This window comes from Bos grunniens, chromosome 5 (assembly GCF_055505025.1).
Source record: "Bos grunniens cultivar Pamir isolate PY7600 chromosome 5, Bosgru_T2T1.0, whole genome shotgun sequence".
Taxonomy (NCBI): domain Eukaryota; kingdom Metazoa; phylum Chordata; class Mammalia; order Artiodactyla; family Bovidae; genus Bos; species Bos grunniens.
In genome coordinates, this window is record NC_141169.1 from 110982758 (window position 1) to 111007924 (window position 25167).

The following is a 25167-nucleotide window of genomic DNA, read 5'->3' on the forward strand; positions in this document are numbered from 1 at the left end:
TACAATGGGGGCCCAGCTACTCTCAGGTCAAAGTTGGGTTTCTTTCTTTTCTAAAAAAATTGTCTTCCTTGGATCTTAATTGTGGCATGTGGGATCATCATTTGGGTGCGTGGATTCTAGTTTAGGGGGCACCTGGGCTCCATAAGTTGTGGCATATGGGATCTTAGTTCCCATCAGGGATGGAACCCATGTTCCCTGCATTACAAGGCAGATTCAAATTACACGAGGAATAAACAACAGAAAATAACAAACCAAAAACGAGAGAGGAAAGAGATTTATTTATTTAGAACGAAGGATCACAACGAAAATTGTGGGAGAAATCTTGCAATTACAATTTGTAATTTTAAAAAGCTAACAACACAAACATGAAATCCAGAAATGAAGCCCTAATTTTCTTAAACACCTTTATTTTTTCTTTTGAAAGGCTTGACTTTGATCTCTTTATATAACAATTTTGTATCATTTTCCACAATTTTAATGGAAAGACAATTTAGTTTTTCCTCCAGCATATCAAAGAAAAATTTTTTAATTTAGAAAAGTTCCTTCAGACCTCGCAGTTCTTTTTTAGTAACGTCATGAACTGATCTAGAAAAGGTCAGTTTTCATTCCAATCCCAAAGAAAGGTAATGCCAAAGAATGCTCAAACTACCGCACAATTGCACTCATCTCACACGCTAGTAAAGTAATGCTCAAAATTCTCCAAGCCAGGCTTCAGCAGTACATGAACCGTGAACTTCCAGGTGTTCAAGCTGGTTTTAGAAAAGGAGAATCAAATTGCCAACATCTGCTGGATCATTGAAAAAGCAAGAGAGTTCCAGAAAAACATCTATTTCTGCTTTATTGACTACATCAAAGCCTTTGACTGTGGATCACAATAAACTGTGGAAAATTCTGAAAGATATGGGAATACCAGACCACCTGACCTGCCTCTTGAGAAACCTGTATGCAGGTCAGGAAGCAACAGTTAGAACTGAACATGGAAAAACAGACTGGTTCCAAAAAGGAAAAGGAGTACATCAAGGCTGTATATTATCACCCTGCTTATTTAACTTATATGCAGAGTACATCATGAGAAACGCTGGGCTGGAAGAAGCATAAGCTGGAATCAAGATTGCCGGGAGAAGTATCAATAACCTCAGATATGCAGATGAAACCACCCTTATGGCAGAAAGTGAAGAGGAACTAAAAAGCCTCTTGATGAAAGTGAAAGAGGAGAGTGAAAGGTTGGCTTAAAGCTCAACATTCAGAAAACTAAGATTATGGCATCCAGTCCCATCACTTCATGGCAAATAGATGGGGAAACAGTAGAAACAGTGTCAGACTTTATTTTTCTGGGCTCCAAAATCACTGCAGATGGTGACTGCAGCCATGCAATTAAAAGACACTTACTCCTTGGAAGGAAAGTTATGACCAACTTAAATAGCATATTGAAAAGCAGAGATATTACCTTGCCAACAAAGGTCCATCTAGTCAAGACTATGGTTTTTCCAGTCGTCATGTACGGATGTGAGACTTGGCCTGTGAAGAAGGCTGAGCGCCGAAGAATTGATGCTTTTGAACTGTGGTGTTGGAGAAGACTCTTGAGAGTCCCTTGGACTGCAAGGAGATCCAACCAGTCCATCCTAAAGGAGATCAGTCCTGGGTGTTCATTGGAAGGACTGATGCTGAAGCTGAAACTCCAATACTTTGGCCACCTCATGCGAAGAGTTGACTCACTGGAAAAGACCCTGATTCTGGGAGGGATTGGAGGCAGGAGGAGAAGTGGGTAACAGAGGATGAGGTGGCTGGATGGCATCACCGACTGGATGGACATGAGTTTGAGTGAACTCCAGGAGTTGGTGTTGGACAGGGAGGCCTGGCATGCTGCAATTCATGGGGTCGCAAAGAGTCGGACATGACTGAGCGACTGAACTGAACTGAACGTCATGAACATTTTGAGAGTTATCAAAGTTGAGGGCAACCTGTATCAAATTTTTGTCATATACTAACAAAGGTTTTGGGAAATTTGAAGCTTTCTAGTTGCCCTGCTGCTGCTGCTAAGTCGCTTCAGTCGTGTCCGACTCTGTGCGACCCCATGGACTGCAGCCTACCAGACTCCTCTGTCCACGGGATTTTCCAGGCAAGAGTACTGGAGTGGGTTGCCACTGCCTTCTCCTGTAACTGCATCAGATCAGATCAGATCAGTCGCTGAGTCGTGTCTGACTCTTTGTGATCCCATGAATCGCAGCACGCCAGGCCTCCCTGTCTATCACCAACTCCCGGAGTTCACTCAGACTCATGTCCATCCAGTCAGTGATGCCATCCAGCCATCTCATCCTCTGTCCTCCCCTTCTCCTCCTGCCCCCAATCCCTCCCAGCATCAGAGTCTTTTCCAATGAGTCAACTCTTCACATGAGGTGGCCAAAGTACTGGAGTTTCAGCTTTAGCATCATTCCTTCCAAAGAAATCCCAGGGCTGATCTCCTTCAGAATGGACTGGTTGGATCTCCTTGCAGTCCAAGGGACTCTCGAGAGTCTTCTCCAACACCACAGTTCAAAAGCATCAATTCTTCGGCGCTCAGCCTTCTTCACAGTCCAACTCTCACATCCATACATGACCACAGGAAAAACCATAGCCTTGTAACTGCATAGTGATACACTAATTCAAACTTACTGCTATGGGGGGAAAACACCATTTAATGAGACATGAAGACAAAGCACAAACCCGACTAAGGGGACACACGCTGTGGACCACAGCACTGCTATGACCAGATTACCCTTAAATACTTATTTCATTGAGGACCCGCAGTCATCACAGCGGGTGGCAGGTGTACGTTACACACGGAGGGTCAACACTAACTATTCACAGAAGAGTATCACATAAACATATCCTATTAAGCTCAAACGTTCCCAACAAGATTTCCTCTAGCTGAATCCCAAACGCCACTAGACACAAGGGGAAATGTGATGGGAGGATAGATCGGAATAGAAAGAAGTTCTAACCGACTGCAATAAAAACATTACTCTTAAAAAATTTTCAAAACCATATGACTATGTGAGCACGGTGCTGGGTACCCTCCTTAAGCCAACGAAGAGTTCCGGGGACTCGACGGGCCCTTTAAGCTTAAGCTTAGTTCCATGATGGTATCACCTTTTGGTAACTGACGACGCAAAGCAAGAACGCACAAGGAGCTGGGGCGAGGCACTGCTGTTTTAATGGCTAAACTAAGGCTCTTCACCCACACACCGGTTTGTGTTGGTCTGTTTTATAACCCTGTCCCTAACTCTAGGGTTTGATCAGGACTCGAACTCATTCAAACGCCCGGTTGTGAGCACCCCTCACAGCGTGCAGTGCTGTAGGCGAGGGTGGGTCCTAGGACTTCCTCCTCCCCCCACAGCTGGCTTCATCTTGGCCTGCTCCAACATTAATGTCCAAAGTTGGGGGGCGGGGGGCTTTTCTCAATACCTTCGCACCGAATTGGACTAAACCTCCATTTTTACACTCGGTAAGTTTAGACTTTGGAGAGCAGAACATTTGAAGACCTTTTTTTCGCCTCAGGCAAACCTCTAGCACCTAAATCCATATTCAGGCCCCCATAGCCAAGTGACCCATCTCGCGAGAGGACGGCCGAGGGAGTGGTCAACCATCCTTTGAGAGGGATTACTTTTGGTTTCTCTTACTTTGCCCATTCTTTATTACCCTGAGATACTTAACGTTATTATTTATAAAATTTTGCAAGTACTGTAGAATCGCCTTCCTTGTAGAGCCTCTATTTGAAGAAGGAAGATAATGGTGTTTACTTGCGCCCTTCCCAACATGGCTACCTCAGCTTGCCGGCGGCCCCAGAAAAGCTTCCGGTTTCCCGGCGGCCTCCAGGGAGGTTGGACTTCCGGCGCCCAGACAGAGGAGAGGCCTGAGTTTGCTGCTCTCTCCAGGCTGGGCTCGCGGCCGCCGCAGCCATGTCGTACCCCGCTGATGATTACGAGTCTGAGGTAACTTGTCCTTGACGTGTGTCGGTCTCCGCCACAGGGGCAGGGCTTTTGGGATACTGACCCCCAAGAGGAAATGGTGTCTGCGCGTCTCTGGGAGGCCCCGCCGGCCTCGCCGCGTGCGCGTACTCATGCTATTGCCACTCACAGCTCCGGACTCCAGATCAGCCGGGTCTCGGCCGCCCACCTCGTGTGTCCGGTCCCCTCGTTCTCTCCTTTTCAAGCCCGGGGGCCGAGGCTGGAGACAAAGGGTTCTGTGTTTCTGTAACTGAACTCTGATTTCTTATGATTTGGGCTCAGTTCCGTCAAACCGCGCTGATTCCCATAGTCTCTTGTGCTTTGCTCTTCCGTATTGCAGCCGTAACGAGGTATTGTCATTGCCTATTTATTCTCCCTTTTCTCACAGGCACATGAGTCGCTCAAAAGCAGGGACTGTGTCTTGTTCGTCTTTGTGTCTTTTCAGTTCAGTTCACGGAGAAGGCAATGGCACCCCACTCCAGTACCCTTGCCTGGAAAATTCCATGGATGGAGGAGCCTGGTGGGCTGCAGTCCATGGGGTCGCTAAGAGTCGGACACGACTGAGCGACTTCACTTTCACTTTTCACTTTCCTGCATTGGAGAAGGAAATGGCAACCCACTCCACTATTCTTGCCTGGAGAATCCCAGGGACGGCGGAGCCTCGTGGGCTGCTGTCTATGGGGTCGCACAGAGTCAGACACGACTGAAGTGGCTTAGCAGTTCAGTTCAGCCTCTCAGTCGTGTCCGACTCTGCGACCCCATGGACTGCAGCACGCTAGGCCTCCTTGTCCGTCACCAGCTCCCGGAGCTTGCTCAAACTCATGTCCTTCGAGTCCGTGATGCCATCCAACTGTCTCATCCTCCGTCGTCCCGTTCTCCTGTCATCAGTCTTTGCCAGCATCCTGATTTTTTCCAATGAGTCAGTTTTTCGCATCAGGTGGCCAAAATATTGGAGCTTCAGCGTCAGTCCTGCCAATGAATTTTCAGGACTGATTTCCTTTAGGATGGACTGGTTTGACCTCCTTGAAGTCCAAGGGACTTTCAAGAGTCTTCTCCAACACCACGGTTTGAAAGCATCAATTCTTCTGGGCTCAGCTTTCTTTATAGTCCAACACTCGGATATCCACACATGACTACTGGAAAAACCATAGCTTTAACTAGACGGACCTTTGTTGGCAAAGTAATGTCTCTGCTTTTTAATATGCTGTCTAGGCTGGTCATAGCTTTTCTTCCAAGTGTCTTTTAATTTCATGGCTGCAGTCACCATCTGCAGTGATTTTGGAGCTCAAAAAAATAAAAGTCTGTCAATGTTTCCATTGTTTCCCTATCTATTTGCCATGAAGTGATGGGACTAGAGGCCATGATCTTTGTATTCTGAATGTTTAGCTTTAAGCCAACTTTTTCACTCTCCTCTTTCACTTTCATCAAGAGGCTTTTGAGTTCCTCTTCACTTTCTGCCATAAGGGTGGTGTCATCTGCATATGTGAGGTTATTGATATTTCTCCTGGCAATCTTGATTCCAGCTTGTGCTTCATCCAGCGTGGCATTTCACATGATGTACTTTGCATATAAGTTAAATAAGCAAGGTGACAATATACAGCCTTGATGTACTCCTTTTCCTATTTGGAACCAGTCTGTTGTTCCATGTCCAGTTCTAACTGTTGCTTCTTGACTGCATACTGATTTCTCAGGAGACAGGTAAGGTGGTCTGGTAGTCCCATCTCTTTCAGAATATTCCACAGTTTGTTGCGATCCATGCAGTCAAAGGCTTTGGAGTAGTCAATAAAGCAGATGTAGATGTTTTTCTGGAATTCTCTTGCTTTTTCGATGATCCAGTGGATGTTGGCAATCTGATATCTGGTTTCTCTGCCTTTTCTAAATCCAGCTTGGACATCTTCATGGTTCACATACTGTTGAAGCCTGGCTTGGAAAATTTTGATCATTACTTTTCTAGTGTGTGAGATGAGTGCAATTGTGCGGTAGTTTGAGCATTCTTCTGCATTGCCTTTCTTTGGGATTGGAATGAAGATTGACCTTTTCCAGTCCTGTGGCCACTGCTGAGTTTTCCAAATTTCCTGGCATATTGAGTTCAGCACTTTCACAGCATCATCTTTTAGGAGAAATAGCTCAACTGAAATTCCATCATCTCCACTAGCTTTGTTCCTAGTGATGCTTCCTAAGGCCCACTTGACTTTGCATTCCAGGATGTCTTGCTCTAGGTGGGTGATCACACCATCGTGGTTATCTGGGTCACGAAGATCTTTTTTGTATAGTTCTTCTGTGTATTCTTGCCACCTCTTTTTAATATTTTCTGCTTCTGTCTTACTTGCCTTTGTGTCTTTAGGAACCTAGAACGAGCATGTTGGATTCACAGACTGGTGACTGTTTATTTGTGTCTCTTTTGTTAATAGGCTGCTTATGATCCCTATGCCTATCCCGGCGACTATGATATGCACACAGGTGAGTCTACGGGTTTGGCTAGCTGGGTGCTTCTGAGGATTGGCACCTTTTTGAATGTCTCACAGCTGCCTTGACGGGCACCTGTTTAAAACTAGGTGTTGATGATCCAGGTTTGGAGTCAGTTATTAGCTCTCAGCCAAAGGGTGGTACAGAGCCTATTAAACCAGGCTTTTTTCATGGTCCACCTCAGAGTCTTACAAAGGAAGGATGGTTGTCCTGGCTGTGGTTTTCCTTGTTTAGACTATTACCTGAAGAAGAAAATCTTGTGAAAAATTAAAGTTTAGTTGCTTGCACTGTCATATTGATAGAGAATGGCAGTTGGTTATTTATTTAAAAAATACTAAGTGCCTACTGCTTACTTCCTCTTAACCACAGTTCCACCCCCTTCCCGATAACCATCCCAAGTTCTGAGGGTAGACCTGGGTACAAGACAAATAAGGTTCTTGCTGTCATAGACTTTAGATTCTGGTGGGGGAATCAGTAAGCAAATAAATTACTTTAATAAGAAAATGACTAGTGGAAAATGTGAAGAAAGAGACCAGTGGGGATTGGGAGTGACATGGAGAGTGTTTAAAAAGGCATTACACCTAGTTTTATAGACATGAGTTTAGTTTCACGAGTGACCTTGCCCTCTTGTTATGTCATGCATACGAATTTGAAGTGTTTATCATATCCAATCTCTAGGAGATCCAAAGCAGGATCTGGCTTATGAACGTCAGTATGAACAGCAAACCTATCAAGTGATCCCTGAAGTGATCAAAAACTTCATCCAGTACTTCCACAAAACTGTCTCAGACTTAATTGACCAGAAGGTGTATGAGCTACAGGCCAGTCGTGTCTCCAGCGATGTCATTGACCAGAAGGTGTATGAGATTCAGGACATCTATGAGAACAGGTATGGGCCATTGGCTGAAATAATCTCCTACTGGGTGAGACTGGCTGAGTAATGCAGTCTGTAGAAGGGGGTGATATTTAATCATGATTCTGTAAAGAGAGTACGCTAGGGTTTTCTGTGATTCTTTGGGGGTTACAGACATTATTTTATTGGACTCTATATCCAGAACTTGTACAAGGCCTAAAATAATACCATCAGTATTAATTATAATAGTAATTACATATATGATCAGTATAAATTAGTGTCATGAGTGCTTTTCTTGTATTTACTCATGTACTCTTCACAGCAACCTTGTGAAGTAGGTACCATTGTTTTCCTCATTTTATAGTTGAGTAAACAAAGCACAGAAGGATTAAGTCACATAGTGGATGTTCTGAGTTTTGAACCTGCACAGTCTGTCACCAGAGCCTAATTTCTGAATTGTGCTGTACAACTTCTCAATGCATAATAGGATGAACAGAGCTCTTGAGTGGTTGCTTCTCAGTTTTTTTGTCTTAGTTATCCTTCTCCCCACTTTGTTCATGCCGTGTGACTTGTGGGATCTTAGTTCCCTGACCAGGGATCAAACCCAGGCCATGGCAGTGAAAGTGTTGAGTCATAACCACTGGACCACCAGGGAATTCCTGATTGCATCCTAGTTTTGAGGGCACTGCCCTTGTGTAAAGGGCTTTAGAAGTGAGACAGGTCAGTCAGAGCTGGATAGTCCGCAAAGACTTCAGGAGGAAATAGGGTCGTGAAGCATCTTGGGCATCAGTGTTTGGGTTGGATGCTCTAGGGCTGTTGCGGCATCAAACTGCAGCAAATACTGTTGCTGCCATGTTTGAAGAAGAGCACTCTTGGAAGTGGAAAGAGGGGAAGCTGAGGGAGGTGTGTGGGGGTGTCTGAAAGGTAGTTCTCAAGTCAGGGAACAGTGAGCAGTGAAATACAACTCCAGAGTTCATGATACAAGAGCAGGAGATGATCTTGAAGAGCTTGGTGGTTGCCTAATTGATGTAAAAGAAATGTTTCACTGTATTAAGAAAGGTTGGGGTACAGAGTTGGGTTGAGGAAAGTTACAGAGTTGGAGGCTCTGGCCCTGGCTCTGGTTCTGTGACTTCTTCCCTTTACTGAGCTTGGGTACTTATCTATAAAATGTGACAGATCTCTAAAACAGATCCTTTCTGTTCAGATCCTTCCTGTTTTGGACTTATAGAGTATTTCTGTTTGGTTTTCAGCTGGACCAAGTTGACTGAAAGATTCTTCAAGAATACACCTTGGCCTGAGGCTGAAACCATTGCTCCGCAGGTTGGCAACGGTAGGTGTCCTGGGTGCTGGATGGGATCCTATGACTGGAAGTCATTAGAAAGTTCAGAATGGTCTGTATCTGTTTTGTTCTTCATTTTATTTCCCCAGAGTTTGGTGCATAGTAGATGTGACTTGTTGAATGAAAGCTGAATAAATGAAAAGATGACAGATTTTTCATATGTGGTGAATGCTGAAAGTGAGATTTTTGTCTTACTGATTTCTTTTTCCCTGTGTAATTTTTGGGGTCATTACAGTTGCTCCAGAGTGGGCTTTCTGACCTCCTCACATTTCACTTTCTGATGGAGTCTTTTATATATGGTGTAAAGTATTAAGATCATGGCATCTGGTCCCATCACTTCGTGGGAAATAGATGGGGAAACAGTGGAAACAGTGTCAGACTTTATTTTTTAGGGCTCCAAAATCACTGCAGATGGTGATTGCAGCCATGAAATTAAAAGACGCTTACTCCTTGTAAGGAAAGTTATGACCAACCTAGATAGCATATTCAAAAGCAGAGACATTACTTTGCCAACAAAGGTCCGTCTAGTCAAGGCTATGGTTTTTCCAGTAGTCATGTGTGGATGTGAGAGTTGGACTGTGAAGAAAGCTGAGCGCCAAAGAATTGATGCTTTTGAACTGTGGTGTTGGAGAAGACTCTTGAGAGTCCCTTGGACTGCAAGGAGATCCAACCAGTCCATTCTAAAGGAGATCAGTCCTGGGTGTTCATTGGAAGGACCGATGCTAAAGCTGAAACTCCAGTACTTTGGCCACCTCATTCGAAGAGTTGACTCGTTGGAAAAGACCCTGATGCCAGGAGGGATTGGGGGCCAGAGGAAAAGAGGACGACAGAGGATGAGATGGCTGGATGGCATCACCGACTCGATGGACATGAGTTTGCATGAACTCCGGGAGTTGGTGATGGACAAGGAGGCCTGGTGTGCTGCAATTCATGGGGTCGCAGAGTTGAACACGACTGAGCGACCGAACTGAACTGAACTGAAAGTAGGAAGAGCCAACCTCATTCTTTTGCATGTGGATACCCAGTTTTTCCAGTGCCAGTTTTTGGAAAGACTTTTTTTCCGTTAAATTGTCCTGACAACCTTTTTGGAAATTAGTGATCATGTAAGGTTTATTTTTGGACTCTCATCTTGACTCCATTGATCTTTTATGACTGTACCAACCACACTGTCTTAATGATTGTGGCTTTGGACAGTTTTGAAATTGGGAAGTATAAGTCCTCCAACTTTGTTGTTTTTCAAAATTGCTTTGGGTCTTCTGTGTCCCTTGAATTTCCATATTAATTTTAGGATCAGCTTGTCAGTTTTGGGATCAGCTTGGATTTTGTTAGAGATTGTGTTGTATCTGAGTATCAGTTTGAGAGAACCTCAGTTTGAGATTCTAACATTCCTCTCCAGTGGAGTCACATGGATTGTACTTCATTCCTTGAGCAAGGAGTTGTGATACCATGTGTGACCATAGTTGTCTACCATAGCAGCTCATTACAAACTCAACATGTACTGAAATTCCAGACTCTCAGAAGGAAAGCAGGTATTCAGTATAAAACATGTTGTTTGCACAAACAGTTTAAGGATACCAACCCTATCAGGTTAGTGGGAACCCTTCTGAAACCTGGGTTCCCAGATGCTGGGCAAGGAGCAGCTTTACTAGCAGGCCTAAGGATAATAGTCTCAGACCTGTATGTGAACTCTGCACAGCATCAGTATCTGAAGAGCTTCCGCACATCTTTCTTTTTCGTGGTTGCGTCGTATCAATAGGATAAATTCCTTAAAATAGGATGTCTAAGTCAAAGGTCCCCTTGCACGTGCAATTTCAATAGTTAAATGTCACGTTATCTTCCTTGGAGCTATTATTATGTCCTGGTTAAGCAACTGGATGGCAGCAATAACTAAACGGTGAAGGGATGTGGGCCTGAATGAGGTTAAGATGAATTTGAAAGAGTAAAATGGGAAATGAATTTTCTCGTTGCATGTATTCTTGGAGTGTGAGTGTTAGATGTTTGATGTTGTTTAATCTCTGAAATCACATTTACCCTGTTACTTCCCACCAAGGGCTAAAACTGACTAGTTGTTCAGTGGATTCCTAAAGCACCCCTCTGCCATCTCTTTCAGATGCTGTCTTCCTGATTTTATACAAAGAATTATACTACAGGCACATATATGCCAAAGTCAGTGTGAGTATCTAATTGTTGCTGGCAGTTTTTAAACTCTATGCCGTTTTTGACCCTGAAACACAATTGCTAGTTTAATTTCTCCACCTCGAATAGTTCTCCTTGACTGGGCTTGGGCAGGTGGTAGTTTCGCTGGAAGAGCGTTTACTGTATTAGGCACTTTACCTTCATAATCTCATTTTTCAGAGAGATTAAATACCTTGTCAGACCCCATGGTTAGTAAACTGTGGGACTAAGACTCCAAGGCAGTGTTCTTTCTAGTCTATCAAAAATACACCGTTCATCATGTTGTTCCCCAGCTCAGACATCTTCAGTGGTTCTCATTTACCAGCAGCATGAAGTCTAGCTCCGGGGTCAGCAGCCTTCTATGTACAGAGGTAGTTAGTAAGTATTCTGGGCCTCTTTCACACTCTGTTCACCTCTGTAGTAGCCATGGACAGTGAGTACACATAGCTGTGTTCCAGGTGAGCTTTTTATTTACCAAAACAGGTGATGGTGCATTTGCTGAACCCCTGGCTTAATTCTTGTTTGGCCCTAAAAGACTTCTGCACTTCTGGCCCATTGAAGCCCACTGTAGCATTGTCTGCCTTACTCCCTAGCCCTCAAGCACCATACACATCTCTTTGCCTCTGTTAGTCCTGTTTTTCCTGAAGCACGTTCCCCTTGCTCCTCTGCTTGCCAGATGTGCGTACCTGGTGTCTAAAGGTCAGTTAAGGTTTTTGGCATAAAATTTGACCCTTAGGGTCAGATACTCAGGATCGCTTTGAACTGCTGTAGCACTTACTGTCTTCCCTATCACTGGAGTGCTCTTTACATGCTAAGAAGCGGGGAGCAGACATCAGTTCTCATGTATGTTTGACCCTTGAACAACATAAGTTGGAACTGTGTGGGTCCACTTACATGCAGATATTTTCAGTAAATATACTACAGAGTTGACTCTGCAGATAATGGAAAAACCAAGTGTATGGAGGGCCGACTCTGTGTTATACATAGATTTTTGACCGGAGGGTTGGCACCCCTGACCTGCATGTTTACAAAGGTCAGCTGTATTTGTCTTCAGCTCTCAGTGGCAGGCCGTGAGTAGAGTCCGTTAGGTTAACTGTGTCCTCCTGTCTTCTGCTTTCTTTACAGGGAGGACCCTCCTTGGAGCAGAGGTTTGAATCGTATTACAACTACTGCAATCTCTTCAACTACATTCTTAGTGAGTCTGAGGTTATGATGAAACCTAATTGTCTTCATCTCTTTTTAACAGGATTTTAACATGCAGGTGGGAAGAGGGGAGGTCTTGAGGTTCATAGTCCTTTTAAGAGAGAAATTAAAAATTGTGTTCTGCAACCTTGCTGAATGGGTGTAGTCATTGACTTGAGTCTGACTTTTCTGTGGTCTTCTGCACAGATGCTGATGGTCCTGCTCCCCTTGAACTCCCCAACCAGTGGCTCTGGGACATCATCGATGAGTTCATCTACCAGGTAGCTGGTCAGCCTTGGGTTAATTTGAAGTATTCAATAACTGGTCCAAACAAAGAACAGCTGTTAACTGTTGTTCGTGTTATTAAAAAGATACAGGGGCATTCTCCATCCCCCTTCTGGTGTCTGTGTCAGAAGCTTTTTCTATCCTTTTTCACTTTAATAAAACTCTGCTACACACACACACACACAGAAAAAGATACATAATATAAAACCGTCTCAGCATAGTGAGAAATAACCCTGTCACATTGAACTCCATGTCGTGGTTTTCTGAAGAATTCATTGAGGTCTGAGAGCTCCATTCTGAACTTGGAAGTTGAGCTCCAGACTTCCAACACTTTGTTACCTGACCTTGAGAGGTGGTCTGATAGGAAGAATACAGGTTTCCTAGGCTTTGGAGTCATCTAGAAGTGGGGTCTTGTGGGTTGTGGCCAGCTGGTGGCTCTGTAGCAGTGACATGTTTTTTCAGCTTTCTGAGCCTCACTTGCGTCACCTACGGGTCAGGAAGTTTTTATATCTTGATTGTGGTGGTGGTGATGTGAGTATATTCTGGATTAGAGTAAAACGGGACATTTTTATCAAAGGGGAAATATTACCTAAGAGTACTGTTACTAAAAAAAGGAAGTTGAACTTGGGGAAAATTTTTTTTCTTGTGTTTTACTAAGATAACATAGCTCTTACTGGGTATTTCAGGAAAAATCGGTTTGTTAATAAAGCTCTTATTTGAACTCCATGGATCAAAGAGACTCTAAATACAAAGTGCTGACGTGTTGTAATTGGAGAGCTGAGGAAACCTTCCTAGGCCCTTTGAGAAAGAGGCTTCTTGCTCAAGATAGGCTTCAGTGCCTTTGGGCAGTGAAGACCACAAAGCACACCGGCCTTATTTGCCTTCTCTGGCTCCTTGGCTTGTTCGGTTGTTTGTACTTTATTTATTTGGCTTTACCTGCTGTTAGTTGCAGTTCATGGCATCTCCACTGTGGCATGTAAACTCTTAGTTGAGGCATGTGGGATCTAGTTCTCTGACAAGGACCAAATCCAGGCCCCTGCTTTGGGAGCTGGAGTCTTAGCCACTGGGCCCCGAGGGAAGTCCGTCCCTTGGCTTGTTACTTGGCATAATTTTAGAAGGTTGGCCATCCTGTTGGCTCACAGCAAGTCAGAGTCTGTGTTAAGTTTCTTCATCCGACTAAAGATAATCCTAATTCCCTGGCTTAACTGGTGCTCTGTTAATGGGTTTAAGTGCTCTCACTTCTAACAAAGACTCCCACTATGGGCTAGGTGCGATTCCTCCAGCCAGTCTTTATGAGAAGTGAGAGTGCTATAAGCCTCTTAAGAAAACGCCAGCTATACCTCATGGGGTGAGTGGCTCCTCCCCACCACTTGTTCCTTTTTTCTTTAAAAAAAATTTAAAAAGAAGTCTTTTTTTCCTCTTTATTCCCCACCACTTTCATTTATTTGTATTGATATAGTAATATATGAATTTGTTATTACTGAGTTTTTTTTTAAGTGCAGATAAAGTGAAAGTGTCTTCCTGCCTTGCCTTTGCAGAGATATCAATTAGTATCTGCAAAGATAATCAGCGTATAAAGGCCTGCCTTATTCTTTTGTGCCATCCACCTGATGTACCACTCTTCTGGTCTATGTGCTACACATAAATCTGTTTCTGGAGATGACTGGAAGTAGAGTTGTTGGCTGAAGGATGTTTGCTTCTTAAATTGTTTAAAATCAGGTTTATAGAGTCATAAATTGCACAAATAAAATATACCAATTTTAAGAATATAGTTGAGATCTGACAAATATATTGGAGGAGGAAATGGCAACTCACTCCAGTATAACCACAATCAAGATATAAAACATTTTTGTCACTTTGAATTTTAATAAATAGTAATTATTGCCCTCAAAAGGCTGTGTCAAATATACTACTACTATCAGCATTATTAGAAAGCAAGTTTTCTGTATTGGATGTCATTGGTCTAATTTTTGTCAATTTGATAGGAAAGAAATGGTAATCATTTTAATTTACGTTTCTCTGAAAAGATTGAGCATTTTGTCTACTAACTGACCAGGCCTGTTCAAAGTAATTATCAGTATTCTTTGCCTGTTTTTCTGTTGGCTGATCTTCCTCTTTTTGGCTTAATGAGAATTCCTTCTACATTCTGGATACTATTCTTCGTTTATTGTAAATTTAGAAACGTTTTCTCCTGCCTTCTTAGAGGAAGGTGATATTTTAAAGTTGAAGAGTGATCTTAGGTCATCTAGAACTTAGCTTCTAGGTCACTGGAACCTGTGTTTGGAAACCAGGTTCTAGTGGCCAGTGCTGTGATGCCCAGAGACATTAAGTAACTTTAGGCTGTGTTTGACTCCAAATTGGATGTTTTCTTTTTTCCACTACTTGTCATTTTAGAGATATTTACTTCACTGTGGAATAAGTAATATAGTAATGAACAAAATTCACAGCTTAGTCAAAGATGGCTTTCAAAGAACCAGTAGTGAGCGCGCAGATTGCGGTAGCGGAAGGGACAGCTGCAGCGCTGTGCGCTTGTGTGTCCCTTTGGGTTTTACGCCCCTGCCACATCGTTCCCTTCTTCCTCAACAGTTTCAGTCATTTAGTCAGTACCGCTGTAAGACCGCCAAGAAGTCAGAGGAAGAGATCGACTTCCTTCGCTCCAATCCCAAAATCTGGAATGTTCACAGCGTCCTCAATGTCCTTCACTCCCTAGTGGACAAGTCCAACATCAACCGGCAGCTGGAGGTGTACACGAGCGGAGGTGAGCGCTGCCCGCCGTCGGTTCCCCAGGCATAGCGGCGTGGGTTGGAGGAGCCGCCGTCTCTCGTCTCTCGGGTGACGGGCTGCTCCTCTGGTGTCTGGGGATGAATAGGAGCTGAGTGCTGATTTGGAGGCTGCTGGGCTTGGCCATCTGTTGGCTGACAGAATGAACCAGTACTTCCTAAGAGCTGTGTTTGTAAACACTTCTGCTGCCTCTCCAGGACCTTTGTTTAGATAAGCACTTCTCAAACATTTTGGTGTGAGGACCACTTGACACTCTAAAAGATTAAGAATCCCAAAGTTTATCTCTATAAGCATTTTGTTCCAGTGAGAAGAGTGGTGGTTTTGCAAAGCTCTTTAAATGTGGCTTTGTGGAAGAGTGCTGGAGGGGTCTTCTGCCTCTTCCTTCAGTTTGTGGCAAGACGCTGCTGTGGTTGATGTATCTGAGGGGAGTCTGGCCTCACACAGATATTTAATTGGGACAGGGAGGAGAAACTTTGTTTAACAGCCTTTTCGCATAGCCCAGCTCTTCTCTGATTCTACACCAGAACTTGACCATGGTAGTTTCTGTAGGTTAGTTGCAGCGTGGAATCTGAAACCTTATCAGTCAACTTTTTCTTTGTTATGTTAAGGTTTACTAGTCTCTCCTGCAGCCTGAGTGAATTTTTTTAATCCGTGCATGATGTAAAATGAGCTAGCAAGATTTTCTGAAAGTTGACACATTTTATTATACAGTTTTTTGAAACCACATCTGTTACTTTGACCATCAACCTCATCAGATAAATCCTTATTTTGGGAAGCTGTTGTTCATAGTAGTTTTATTAACGACTAGTAGATAGAAGTTTTATGAAATTCTAATTTTTACTTAAAAGTTGGTAAGTTCATTGACACTTAACAGACATTGGTATCTTAACAAGTTCGCTGCACTCATTTTTGAGAAAATGCTAAATACCCATTTCTGAATAGTCATAGTTTGTATATTAGTTATTCTTTTAAGTAACAATGGGGTTTTGTGAAAAAAGAGTGGCTGGTTCTTTCATTGCAGGTGAGTGGTGGTAAAGAATACAGTGATGATAGTCGAGTTCAGTGCCACTGTCTGATTGATGCTAAGTTGTCGGTAGTTTTACTCAAATTGTTTCTGCACCATCAGTGCAAATGTCAACTCAGTGAGAAAGGCACGTGGTATCTTAGTGTTGTTAGGAAAATAGCTTTGATCTCATGGACATCCTGAAAGGAGGGGCTTAGTGAGGAGCTCTTATTGATGAGAGGGGTCCTCTTGTGTTCTCAGGTGTGTGTGGGGACTGGCACCCGCCCCCCCACCACCAGGTGACTTAACTGGTGAATATAAGATTAGCATGAGGCAGGCGTGCTGCTGCTTCCTATTCATTCAGAGGCAGAGCAGAGAGCTTTGGAGGCTGGCAGTAGGTTAAGAGTTTACTGAGTGACATTGAAGGTTCAGGCCTGCCCTTGTTCCCGGCCTCCCCTGAAGTGTACACTGTCTGTCTTTACTCAGGCGACCCAGAGAGTGTGGCCGGGGAGTACGGACGGCACTCCCTCTACAAGATGCTCGGCTACTTCAGCCTGGTGGGCTTGCTGCGACTGCACTCCCTGTTGGGGGATTACTACCAGGCCATCAAGGTGCTAGAGAACATCGAACTGAACAAGAAGGTAATTCCCTGTTTCCTCAGGCCCACATTTGCAGGGCCTTAAGAGAATATCTGATCTATTAGGACAGATTTCAAGGAGAAAAAATGAGGAATCCTCTCCAGGGAACATTGAGACAAGAATTGGAAAACTACTGCAGGGAAAACCTGAATCTGGACAGGGTGGTTTTCGCTTTGATGCTTAGTAACGTCTCGGATATTCACCATTCCTATTGATCCTATTTTCAAATCAGAATGATTAGGCAGATTTTTACCTTTCAGCTTTCACCAAAGAATTAACAAAATACTTTAAAGTTCTGAGGTGGTAGAGATAATGGTCTGTTAGCAGTGGTGGTTTGCCACGCCGTAGAAACAGGATACCTTTTTTGTTTGATGTATGTATCTTATCAGTCTGTTCCTTTATAGGGCTTATTTGGAAAAGCAAGAAAGAATGTAAAAGTGAGGTGTAGAGGATTTTAGAGTTGAAAGAAATTTTAGGGTCACCTGGTCCAGTCTTTTTCTCTTACAGCCAAGGAAATGGAGTCTTCAGGTCACATAATCAGTTAGTGATACAATCTACTCGGAGCCTCCAACTCCAGAGCCAGGGCTTCCTCTGAGTAGTTCAGGGCCTCTGCAGGGATCTCTTGATGCTTCTGCTTTGCCTGACACTAGGCCCTGCTGATTTTTACATCCTAGCTGGGATGAAATTGGTCTTAAGACTCATGGATGCTGCTTCTGCTTCCTTCCACAGAGCATGTATTCCCGTGTGCCCGAGTGCCAGGTTACCACATACTATTATGTCGGTTTTGCATATTTGATGATGCGTCGCTACCAGGATGCCATCCGGGTCTTTGCCAACATCCTCCTCTACATCCAGAGGACCAAGAGCATGTTCCAGAGGACCACGTACAAATATGAGATGGTAAGGAGGCCTCTGACCAGCTGACACAGCAGTGCCAACAGTTTTTGGGTAAACCAAAATTGTGCTATTTTGCCTGCTTTTTCAATAGGATGATTTCTTAATGGCTAGCCTATTCTGAGTTTCTTTTGTTATACACATTACTTTGGATCATTAACACCTTGATGATCAGGACAGTAGTGTCTTTTCTTTTATGTTTATCCCCCAGCAGTACTTAGGATGTTCACTGGGCTGTGGGTACTTAAAATCAGTTAGATATGGGTACTGCACCCAAGCAGTTTGCCTGGAGGACGATGGATCCAGAACACGCCTAGAATTGGAATGATGATGTGAGTGATTGAAACACAGGCGTGTGTGCCCAGTCACTCAGTCATGGCCGATTCTTTGAGAACCCGTGGAGTGTAGCCTGCCAGGCTCCTCCGTCCATGGGATTTTCCAGGCAAGAGTATTGGAGCGGGTTGCCATTTCCTTCTCCAGAGGATCTTCCCGATCCAGGGATCAAACCCACGTTGGCAGGCAGATTCTTGATGCTGAGCCACCTGGGAAGCCAGAATTGGGGGGAGGTTTCTAAATAAAGCAGAGGTGTCGAGACTTGGAAGTATGATCATGTAGCAGCCCAGGAAACCAGTTGGACTGAAAGGCAGAAGAGTAACCATAACCTTTACTAATCAGCTAAAGTATTTAATCTATATTCTACAGGCATTAAGTACCATCAGAGATTTCTAGATATTATAAGAAACAATTAAAATATTTTTCAAAAAAAAAAAGATTTTTAGGTGACTTGATCATAATTGGTGTAGGAGAATTGATCTGCCACCGGTACATAGGGTGGACTGTGAGACAGAGACAGAGGTACCAATAAAGAATCCAGGAGACAGGGAGGACTTGGAACTGGACCGGAAGTTCGTTGGAGCTAGAGGGAGGATTGGGAGAGACATTGGGAAACTCAGCTGCTGGGTGTAAGACAAAGGGAGAAGTCAGGAGGTCTGAACAGAGAGCATTTGGGAGGGTACAGGGTCCTTTTCATGGGACCCTGCAGCAGTCTCTCCCCCCACCCCCAGATCAACAAGCAGAATGAGCAGATGCACGCGCTGCTGGCCATCGCCCTCACCATGTACCCCATGCGTATCGACGAGAGCATTCACCTCCAGCTACGTGAGAAATACGGGGACAAGATGCTGCGCATGCAGAAAGGTGACCCGCAGGTCTACGAGGAACTTTTCAGCTATTCCTGCCCCAAGTTCCTGTCGCCAGTAGTGCCCAACTATGACAATGTGCACCCCAATTACCACAAGGAGCCCTTCCTGCAGCAGCTGAAGGTGTTTTCTGACGAGGTACAGCAGCAGGCCCAGCTCTCGACCATCCGCAGCTTCCTCAAGCTCTACACCACCATGCCGGTGGCCAAGCTGGCCGGCTTCCTGGACCTCACCGAGCAGGAGTTCCGAATCCAGCTTCTTGTCTTCAAACACAAAATGAAGAACCTGGTGTGGACCAGTGGCATCTCCGCCCTAGATGGAGAATTTCAGTCAGCCTCTGAGGTTGACTTCTACATTGATAAGGTATGGCCGGCCCCGCCGCCACCCCGCCAGGCTAGGTTCTCAGGATGCTCCCTGTTCTGTGCATCTGGGACATATCATTGAACCAAATCAACAAAGATTTCTGCCCTTGTGCTGGTATTCTAATGTTTAAAAAGTAGGTGGTAAACATCATCCTTAAGCAAACCGTGTAATAGTTCAGATGTTGCCCCTTGCTGTGGAGTAAGTCAGGTTGGTGGCAGTAGAAGCTGCAGGTTGCAGTATTAAATAAGATGACCAGGATAGACTTGGTTGGGAAAGTGAACTTGCAGCTGAGCCTTGAAGGAGGTGCAGAAATTAGCAAGCAGATACCTGGAGGAAGAGCATTCCAGGCCGAGGGAGCAATTAGAGCAAAAGCCCTGAGGCCAGAGCGAGCCCAGACAGCTGCAGTGTGCTTGGAGTGGGCTAAGAGGAGGCTGTGGTGGGAGATGGGGTGGGAGAAGAAAGGGGGATGGTGCTTTGTACACTGTTGGAAGTACCTCACTGGATAGGAAGCCATTGTCCTGACTTGTACCACCCTAGCTTGGTGCTAGCTGATTTTGAACTTCTTTTAGGGGAATTACGCGGGACGTGCTCTTTTCTGTCTGATTTCTTTGGCTCGACGTTATATTTGAGAGAAATCACCGTCCAGCGGTGTCATATGCAGCAGCAGTTCAGTCATGCCTGTTCTGTGGTGGTCTAACGTCTACTGCAGTTATTGACTGCAGCGTTTCCATTCTTCTGCTGGCAGACATTTGGGTGGTTTTGGCAGTTGAACGGTACACGTGTAATTTTATAGAGTGGCTGTCAATTGTCCGTTTAAGGTTTTTTTTTTTAATGATATATATGCTTGTATATGCAAAGAGTCATTTCTGGAAAGATGCACAAGCAATATAGTGCATAAAGAAAGGCAGTTTGAGGAATATTGTTAGTGTTTGTTTTTTAATAGTAATTTATTTGGCTACGGCAGGTCTTAGTTGCAGACTGTGGGACCTTCCTTGCATCGTGCAGGATCTTTTGCTGTGGCTCGTGGGCTGCTTTCTAGCTGTGGTGTGGAGCGCTCTGGAGCACACAGGCTCAGTAGTTGTGGTGTGTGGGCCCAGCTGCTCTGCGGGTCGCGGGATCTTGGTTCCCAGACCAGGAATCAAACCTGTGTGCCCGGCCCTGCAAGGCACATTCTTAACCATTGGACACCAGGGTAGTCCCTCCCTGTTAGAGTTTACCTTCAAGTTGAACATTTTAATGTACTTGTGAGTTTTTTTTTTCCCCCTAAGTTGTTTTAAGTGAGTTTTTCCAGACTTAAAATATTCCGGACTTCTCAAATTGTTCTTTGCATGAAATATCACCTTCCCCCTGTTTGTTTGCACCGTGTACATAATACTCAAAAATGAATGGAACGTTCTTTTTTCCCCTCCTCTTTTCTTTTTGGGCTCATGGTATCTCAGTTCTCCAACCAGGGATTGAACCTGGGTCATGACAGTGAAAACCCAGAATCCTAACCAGTAGGCCACCAGGGACTCCCAAGGAAACGTTGTATTCAGACATGTTTGGAACCCTCATAAAGACTTAAAGAATCTGTTAAAAGTTAGTGGATCAGTATCTCTCATCTCTTCTGGAATATTCTTAGGCAGTAAGTCTTAGGTATTTCTGTTCTCTTCTCCTTCTGGAATTCTTTAATCCATGTTAGACCTCTGTCCATGTTTCTTAAACCTTTCTTCCATCTTTTTGTCTCCTCTCTTCTGGATACTTTTGATTAAAAACATTCTGTACCTGTACCTGTTCATCTATCTTTCCAGCTCTGTTTCTAGCTTTCTCTTAAAAAAAAAATAATGGTGCAGTGTTTCCATATGTGCTTGGTTATTATTATTATGGTTCATTGTCCTTGAAAAAATATTTGTTAATATTCTTTGAAGCCAAGGATGAACATCTGTTCCTGTGAAGGGAATTTGTTTTTGCCTCCACGAGGTGCCTGGGAATATTCTTGGTCTGGGACCACCGTAGACTGAACTCACCAGACTGAGGTTCCTGGGACCAGCTGGGTGACGAGGCCAGGCGGTAGACTGTCAGAAGAATATGTCTCAGAGAGGAGTCTCTTTTATGCTTCTTCCCCCACCCTTGGCAGGCTTTGCTTGGTGTCAGGAGTGGGATGGCAGTTCACTTCTGGATCACCTGTAGCTGAGGATGCAGCTCTTATAGGATCTCAGCATTACAAGGATGATCTTCTGTTAGACTGGCCTTCTGCCCAGGTTTTCTAGGATTAACAAATCCCCTCAGTGCAGAAGGGGCTTCTGTGTTTTGCTCGCAGAATGGTTTGTTTTCTCTTAAATGATTCTTCATTCTCTTGTCAGCTCTTTGCTGCTATGAGGCGATTTTTTTAAAAATATCCTACATTTTTGGTTGCTTTCAGAAAGTATAATGTATTTAAGTAGAGTTGATTTCCAGCGTTGTGATGTTGTGTTGATTCCGTTACGCATATGTATATATTGTTCTTCATGTTCTTTTCCATTATGGTTTATCGCGGAATGTTGACTATAGTTCCCTGTGCTGCCCAGTAGGACCTTGTTGTTTATCCATCCTGGATATAATAGTTTACATCTGCTAATTCCAAACTCCCCATCCATCCCTCCCACACCGCCCTCTCCCTTGGCAACCACGAGTCTGTTTTCTGTATCTGTGAATATAACAACTGCTTTTTAAAATTAACTCTTAGACCCGTGTTCCAACAAAAATAACCAATCAACACAAAACTTACTTTGAAACTGTCAGATTAAAAAAGTAATCATGTTCAGAAAACTAGTATGTCGTTTGACCTGTTCACCTTTGTGGATATTGTGATACTCATCCTTATAAAAGGCAGAAAATCAGCTTGGCACAGCTGAGGCGGGGCTTGAGGGGTGAAAAGGGAAGAAAGTGTGGTGGTCTAAACATACTACTTTTTGCTGGCAGTTTTTAAAGCTAAAATTAATAACAAACTTTCCTGGGTAAAATTCCATGATTAATTAGTGTATTCCCATGTTGGGCAGCCATCTCATCCTGAAAAGGAATCCCTGTCCATTAGCAGCATCCCCAGTTCTCCTGCCCCCGCAGCCCCTGGCAGATCAGTAATTTGCTTTCTTTCTCTCTCTGGATTGGTCTGTTCTTAATATTGTCTGAAAACTAGAATCATGAAATGTGTGGATTTTTGTGTTTAACTTCTTTTATTGAGCATCTTTTCAAGTTTCATCCAGGTTGTAGCAGGTATCAGTGCTTTATTCCTTTTTATGGCTGAATAGTATCTCACATTTTGGACACACCACACTGTTTATCCATTCATTAGTTCGTGGGCAGTTGAGCTGTTTTCACATTTTGGTCATTATGGGTAACACTGCTATGAATTTTTGTGAACCTGTTCTCTTGGGTTTATGTACCTAGTTCTAGAATTGCTTGGACAGTTTGGGTAGTTTGCTTTTGGAAACTTACCTTGCTAAACCAGATCCTCTCATTTTAGACTTCATGGCTTTTGGGAGGATTGGTGTTCAGCAGAACTTGGCTATCCCTGCCATGAACGGAATCACCAAAAGTAGAGATGTGTCAGTAGTGAAAGTTTTAAGTTGTGTGGGTTTTGTTTTTTGTTGGTGGTGGTGGTGGGAAATTTTGGGGGTTTTTTGTTTGTGCTTTTTGCCATGCAGCTTGATGGATCTTAGTTCCCAAGTCATGTTTTTAAAAATCAAAACCCCGTACCCCCTGCAGTGTTGTATCAGCTACCTAAAATTCTGTTTGAATTTATTCCCAATGCCTGACACTCTTGGGCCATATCAGTCACCTGCTATATTCCTTTTAGTGAGCAGACGAACTAGTCCCAGCCATCTCTGGATTGTCTTCTTCCAAGAGTTAGCAAGTTCATTTTTTTTTCCATTCTTGACTTGAAAAAAATCAAGAGATTCAGGAAGTTCTTGAGTCCTAACCTAGATTATGTAGGAATTTACAAATAAACAGTGCTCAACAAAATATTTTGAGCTAAAAAATCATTTAAAATCTAAACTAATTTGGAACTTAAAAACAGTATATGAGAATAAAATGTTATGTTTTAAATGTTACTATTGCCAACAGATTCATGGTCATTAAAAAGACCAGAAAATAAATGAGTTAACATGAAGAAAGTAAAACTCAGCATCTATAAAGAGCGGCTCCTAGCTGTTAATGCTCCCCCATAGATAGGGGTTTATCTGGCACTTAGCACCACTGGTATCTGCAGAGTCCGTCAGTGACTCCTCCTCACTGCTCCTCTGGTTGCTGTTCCCACAGGACATGATCCACATCGCAGACACCAAGGTCGCCCGGCGCTATGGGGATTTCTTCATTCGGCAGATTCACAAATTTGAAGAGGTGAGAGGTGTGGAGAGTGGTGTGGGGGCTGGAGACAGGAGTTGGGGATGGAATGGGGAGTTTTTAAGTGTTTTATTTCTCATTTCTATTTTCAAGAAAGCCTGAAATTGGCCTTTGAAGTTTCTGAGCTAGACTGGCTGGCTCCTTGGGGTCGGGGGGGTGGGGCTGGGCCTGTAGGAGTTGCTGCGTCAGCCTTCTCTGGAGCATCTCTTCCCAAGATCTCTCTCTGCGGGTGGCCGGCTCTTGCCTCCCTCCCTGTTATTTCCTAATATGGGTGGATTCACCGCCTGCTCTTACCCGTCCCTCCCCATCTGGCAGTTAGTTACTCTTCAACTTAGACAGGTCTGGCCAGTCTTTGCAGGCAGATACCCTGAAGCTCTGTTTTGACAGACCTGGTGCATTCCACGTCCTGCCCTCAGAGAGGCCTTGTGGGTCACTCTTTGTGCCCATAGCTAGAGCCACAGCGTCCTGGTGCTTTGAGTCCTCCAGCAGAGGTCACTGCTGTGCTGTGGGCCATGCTGCTGGACTCCTGCAGGACAGTAACACAGTCCTGGCAAGTCTAGCCACCCTGAGGCCCTTGCTTATCTATAAAATGATTAGAGCAGTATAAGGTGTGTGTTCAGTGTGAAAGGCAGATAGAACAAGCTGCATGAACTGTGCAGCACTATGAGAGTGTGGGGTGGAGGGCTCACCACTGTGATAATAGACACTGTTAGTAGTGATGCCATGATAGTAGACACTGTGACGGGTCTACTTGGGAGTGTGGCCTGGTGATCATGCACACCGTAGGAAAAGGTTTGATGAAAAAGCCAATATCTGACTTTGCTTTTCCTTCCCTTCCAGCTTAACCGAACCCTGAAAAAGATGGGCCAGAGACCCTGAGTATATTCACACTTGACACTACTCAGGAGCTTATTTTGATGTCATTGTAGGGGGTGTTCCTCCACCATGAAGCCTTTACCCAGCTCAGCCATTGGCCAGTCACCTGGGTTGAAGTTTTTTGAATCAAAGACTGAAATGTTTTAAGTAGTTATTAATAAAGGATCTTCTTTGGAGTCAGATTTGTCTTCTTATTCTTGTTGGGGAGCGTCTGTGAACAAGAATACTATATGTAATTTCCCATGTGTCATGAGATACTACTTCCTGATGCCTTAGTTATTGATGTTTAAATTGAATTACTTAATTCCTGTATTCATAAAGCATAATACAATATACAGGACAGTGCCATATTTAGTATCTTACCTGCATCTCAAAGGAATCCTGTGAGCATTGATGACCTGCCGAAATTTGCATGCATATTTGTGCAAGTGCTGGGTTTTTGGAAGGAACTGCTGAGCACGTACTGCCAGGACTGTGCTGACGAGTCCAGGTACACTGCCTGTGCTGTACAGCTCGGGTTCAGTAGTAGGGGCCCCATTTTGTTGAAGAGGAAACAGACCTGGGGAGTTAAGTGACTTAATCAAGGTCATGCAGTTATATTGTGTTGAGCAAAAAGTTTGGGTTTTTCTGTAAGATGGCTCCAAAGTCTACTGTGTTATGCTGCTAAGGTCTTGTGATTCTTCACACTGAAAACTTATGTTAAAAAAAACCAACAAACTTGTGCAGTAGGCAGCTTCTCCCACCCTCAGTGAGTTTGGAACTACT

At 44.0% G+C, this 25167-nt stretch overlaps 1 protein-coding gene and 1 long non-coding RNA gene across 2 annotated transcripts; one reads left to right on the forward strand and one right to left on the reverse strand.

Annotated features, from left to right (window-relative positions):
* Nucleotides 1–3862: 3862 nt before the first annotated feature.
* Nucleotides 3863–24582, forward strand: EIF3L (eukaryotic translation initiation factor 3 subunit L). Its single transcript, XM_086402760.1, has 13 exons — nucleotides 3863–3971; nucleotides 6398–6446; nucleotides 7131–7341; nucleotides 8556–8635; nucleotides 10755–10816; nucleotides 11945–12014; nucleotides 12209–12282; nucleotides 14873–15044; nucleotides 16557–16711; nucleotides 17438–17608; nucleotides 18667–19164; nucleotides 23443–23523; nucleotides 24367–24582. Exons 1-13 carry the CDS (start codon nucleotides 3939–3941, stop codon nucleotides 24403–24405), a joined length of 1695 nt encoding a protein of 564 aa, XP_086258886.1. The 5' UTR covers nucleotides 3863–3938; the 3' UTR covers nucleotides 24406–24582.
* Nucleotides 24431–24961, reverse strand: LOC147373048 (uncharacterized). The gene is made up of 2 exons (XR_015164493.1): nucleotides 24766–24961; nucleotides 24431–24613 (listed from the first exon to the last, which is right to left on the reverse strand). It is a non-coding gene; the product is annotated as an uncharacterized LOC147373048 (long non-coding RNA).
* Nucleotides 24962–25167: the final 206 nt, after the last annotated feature.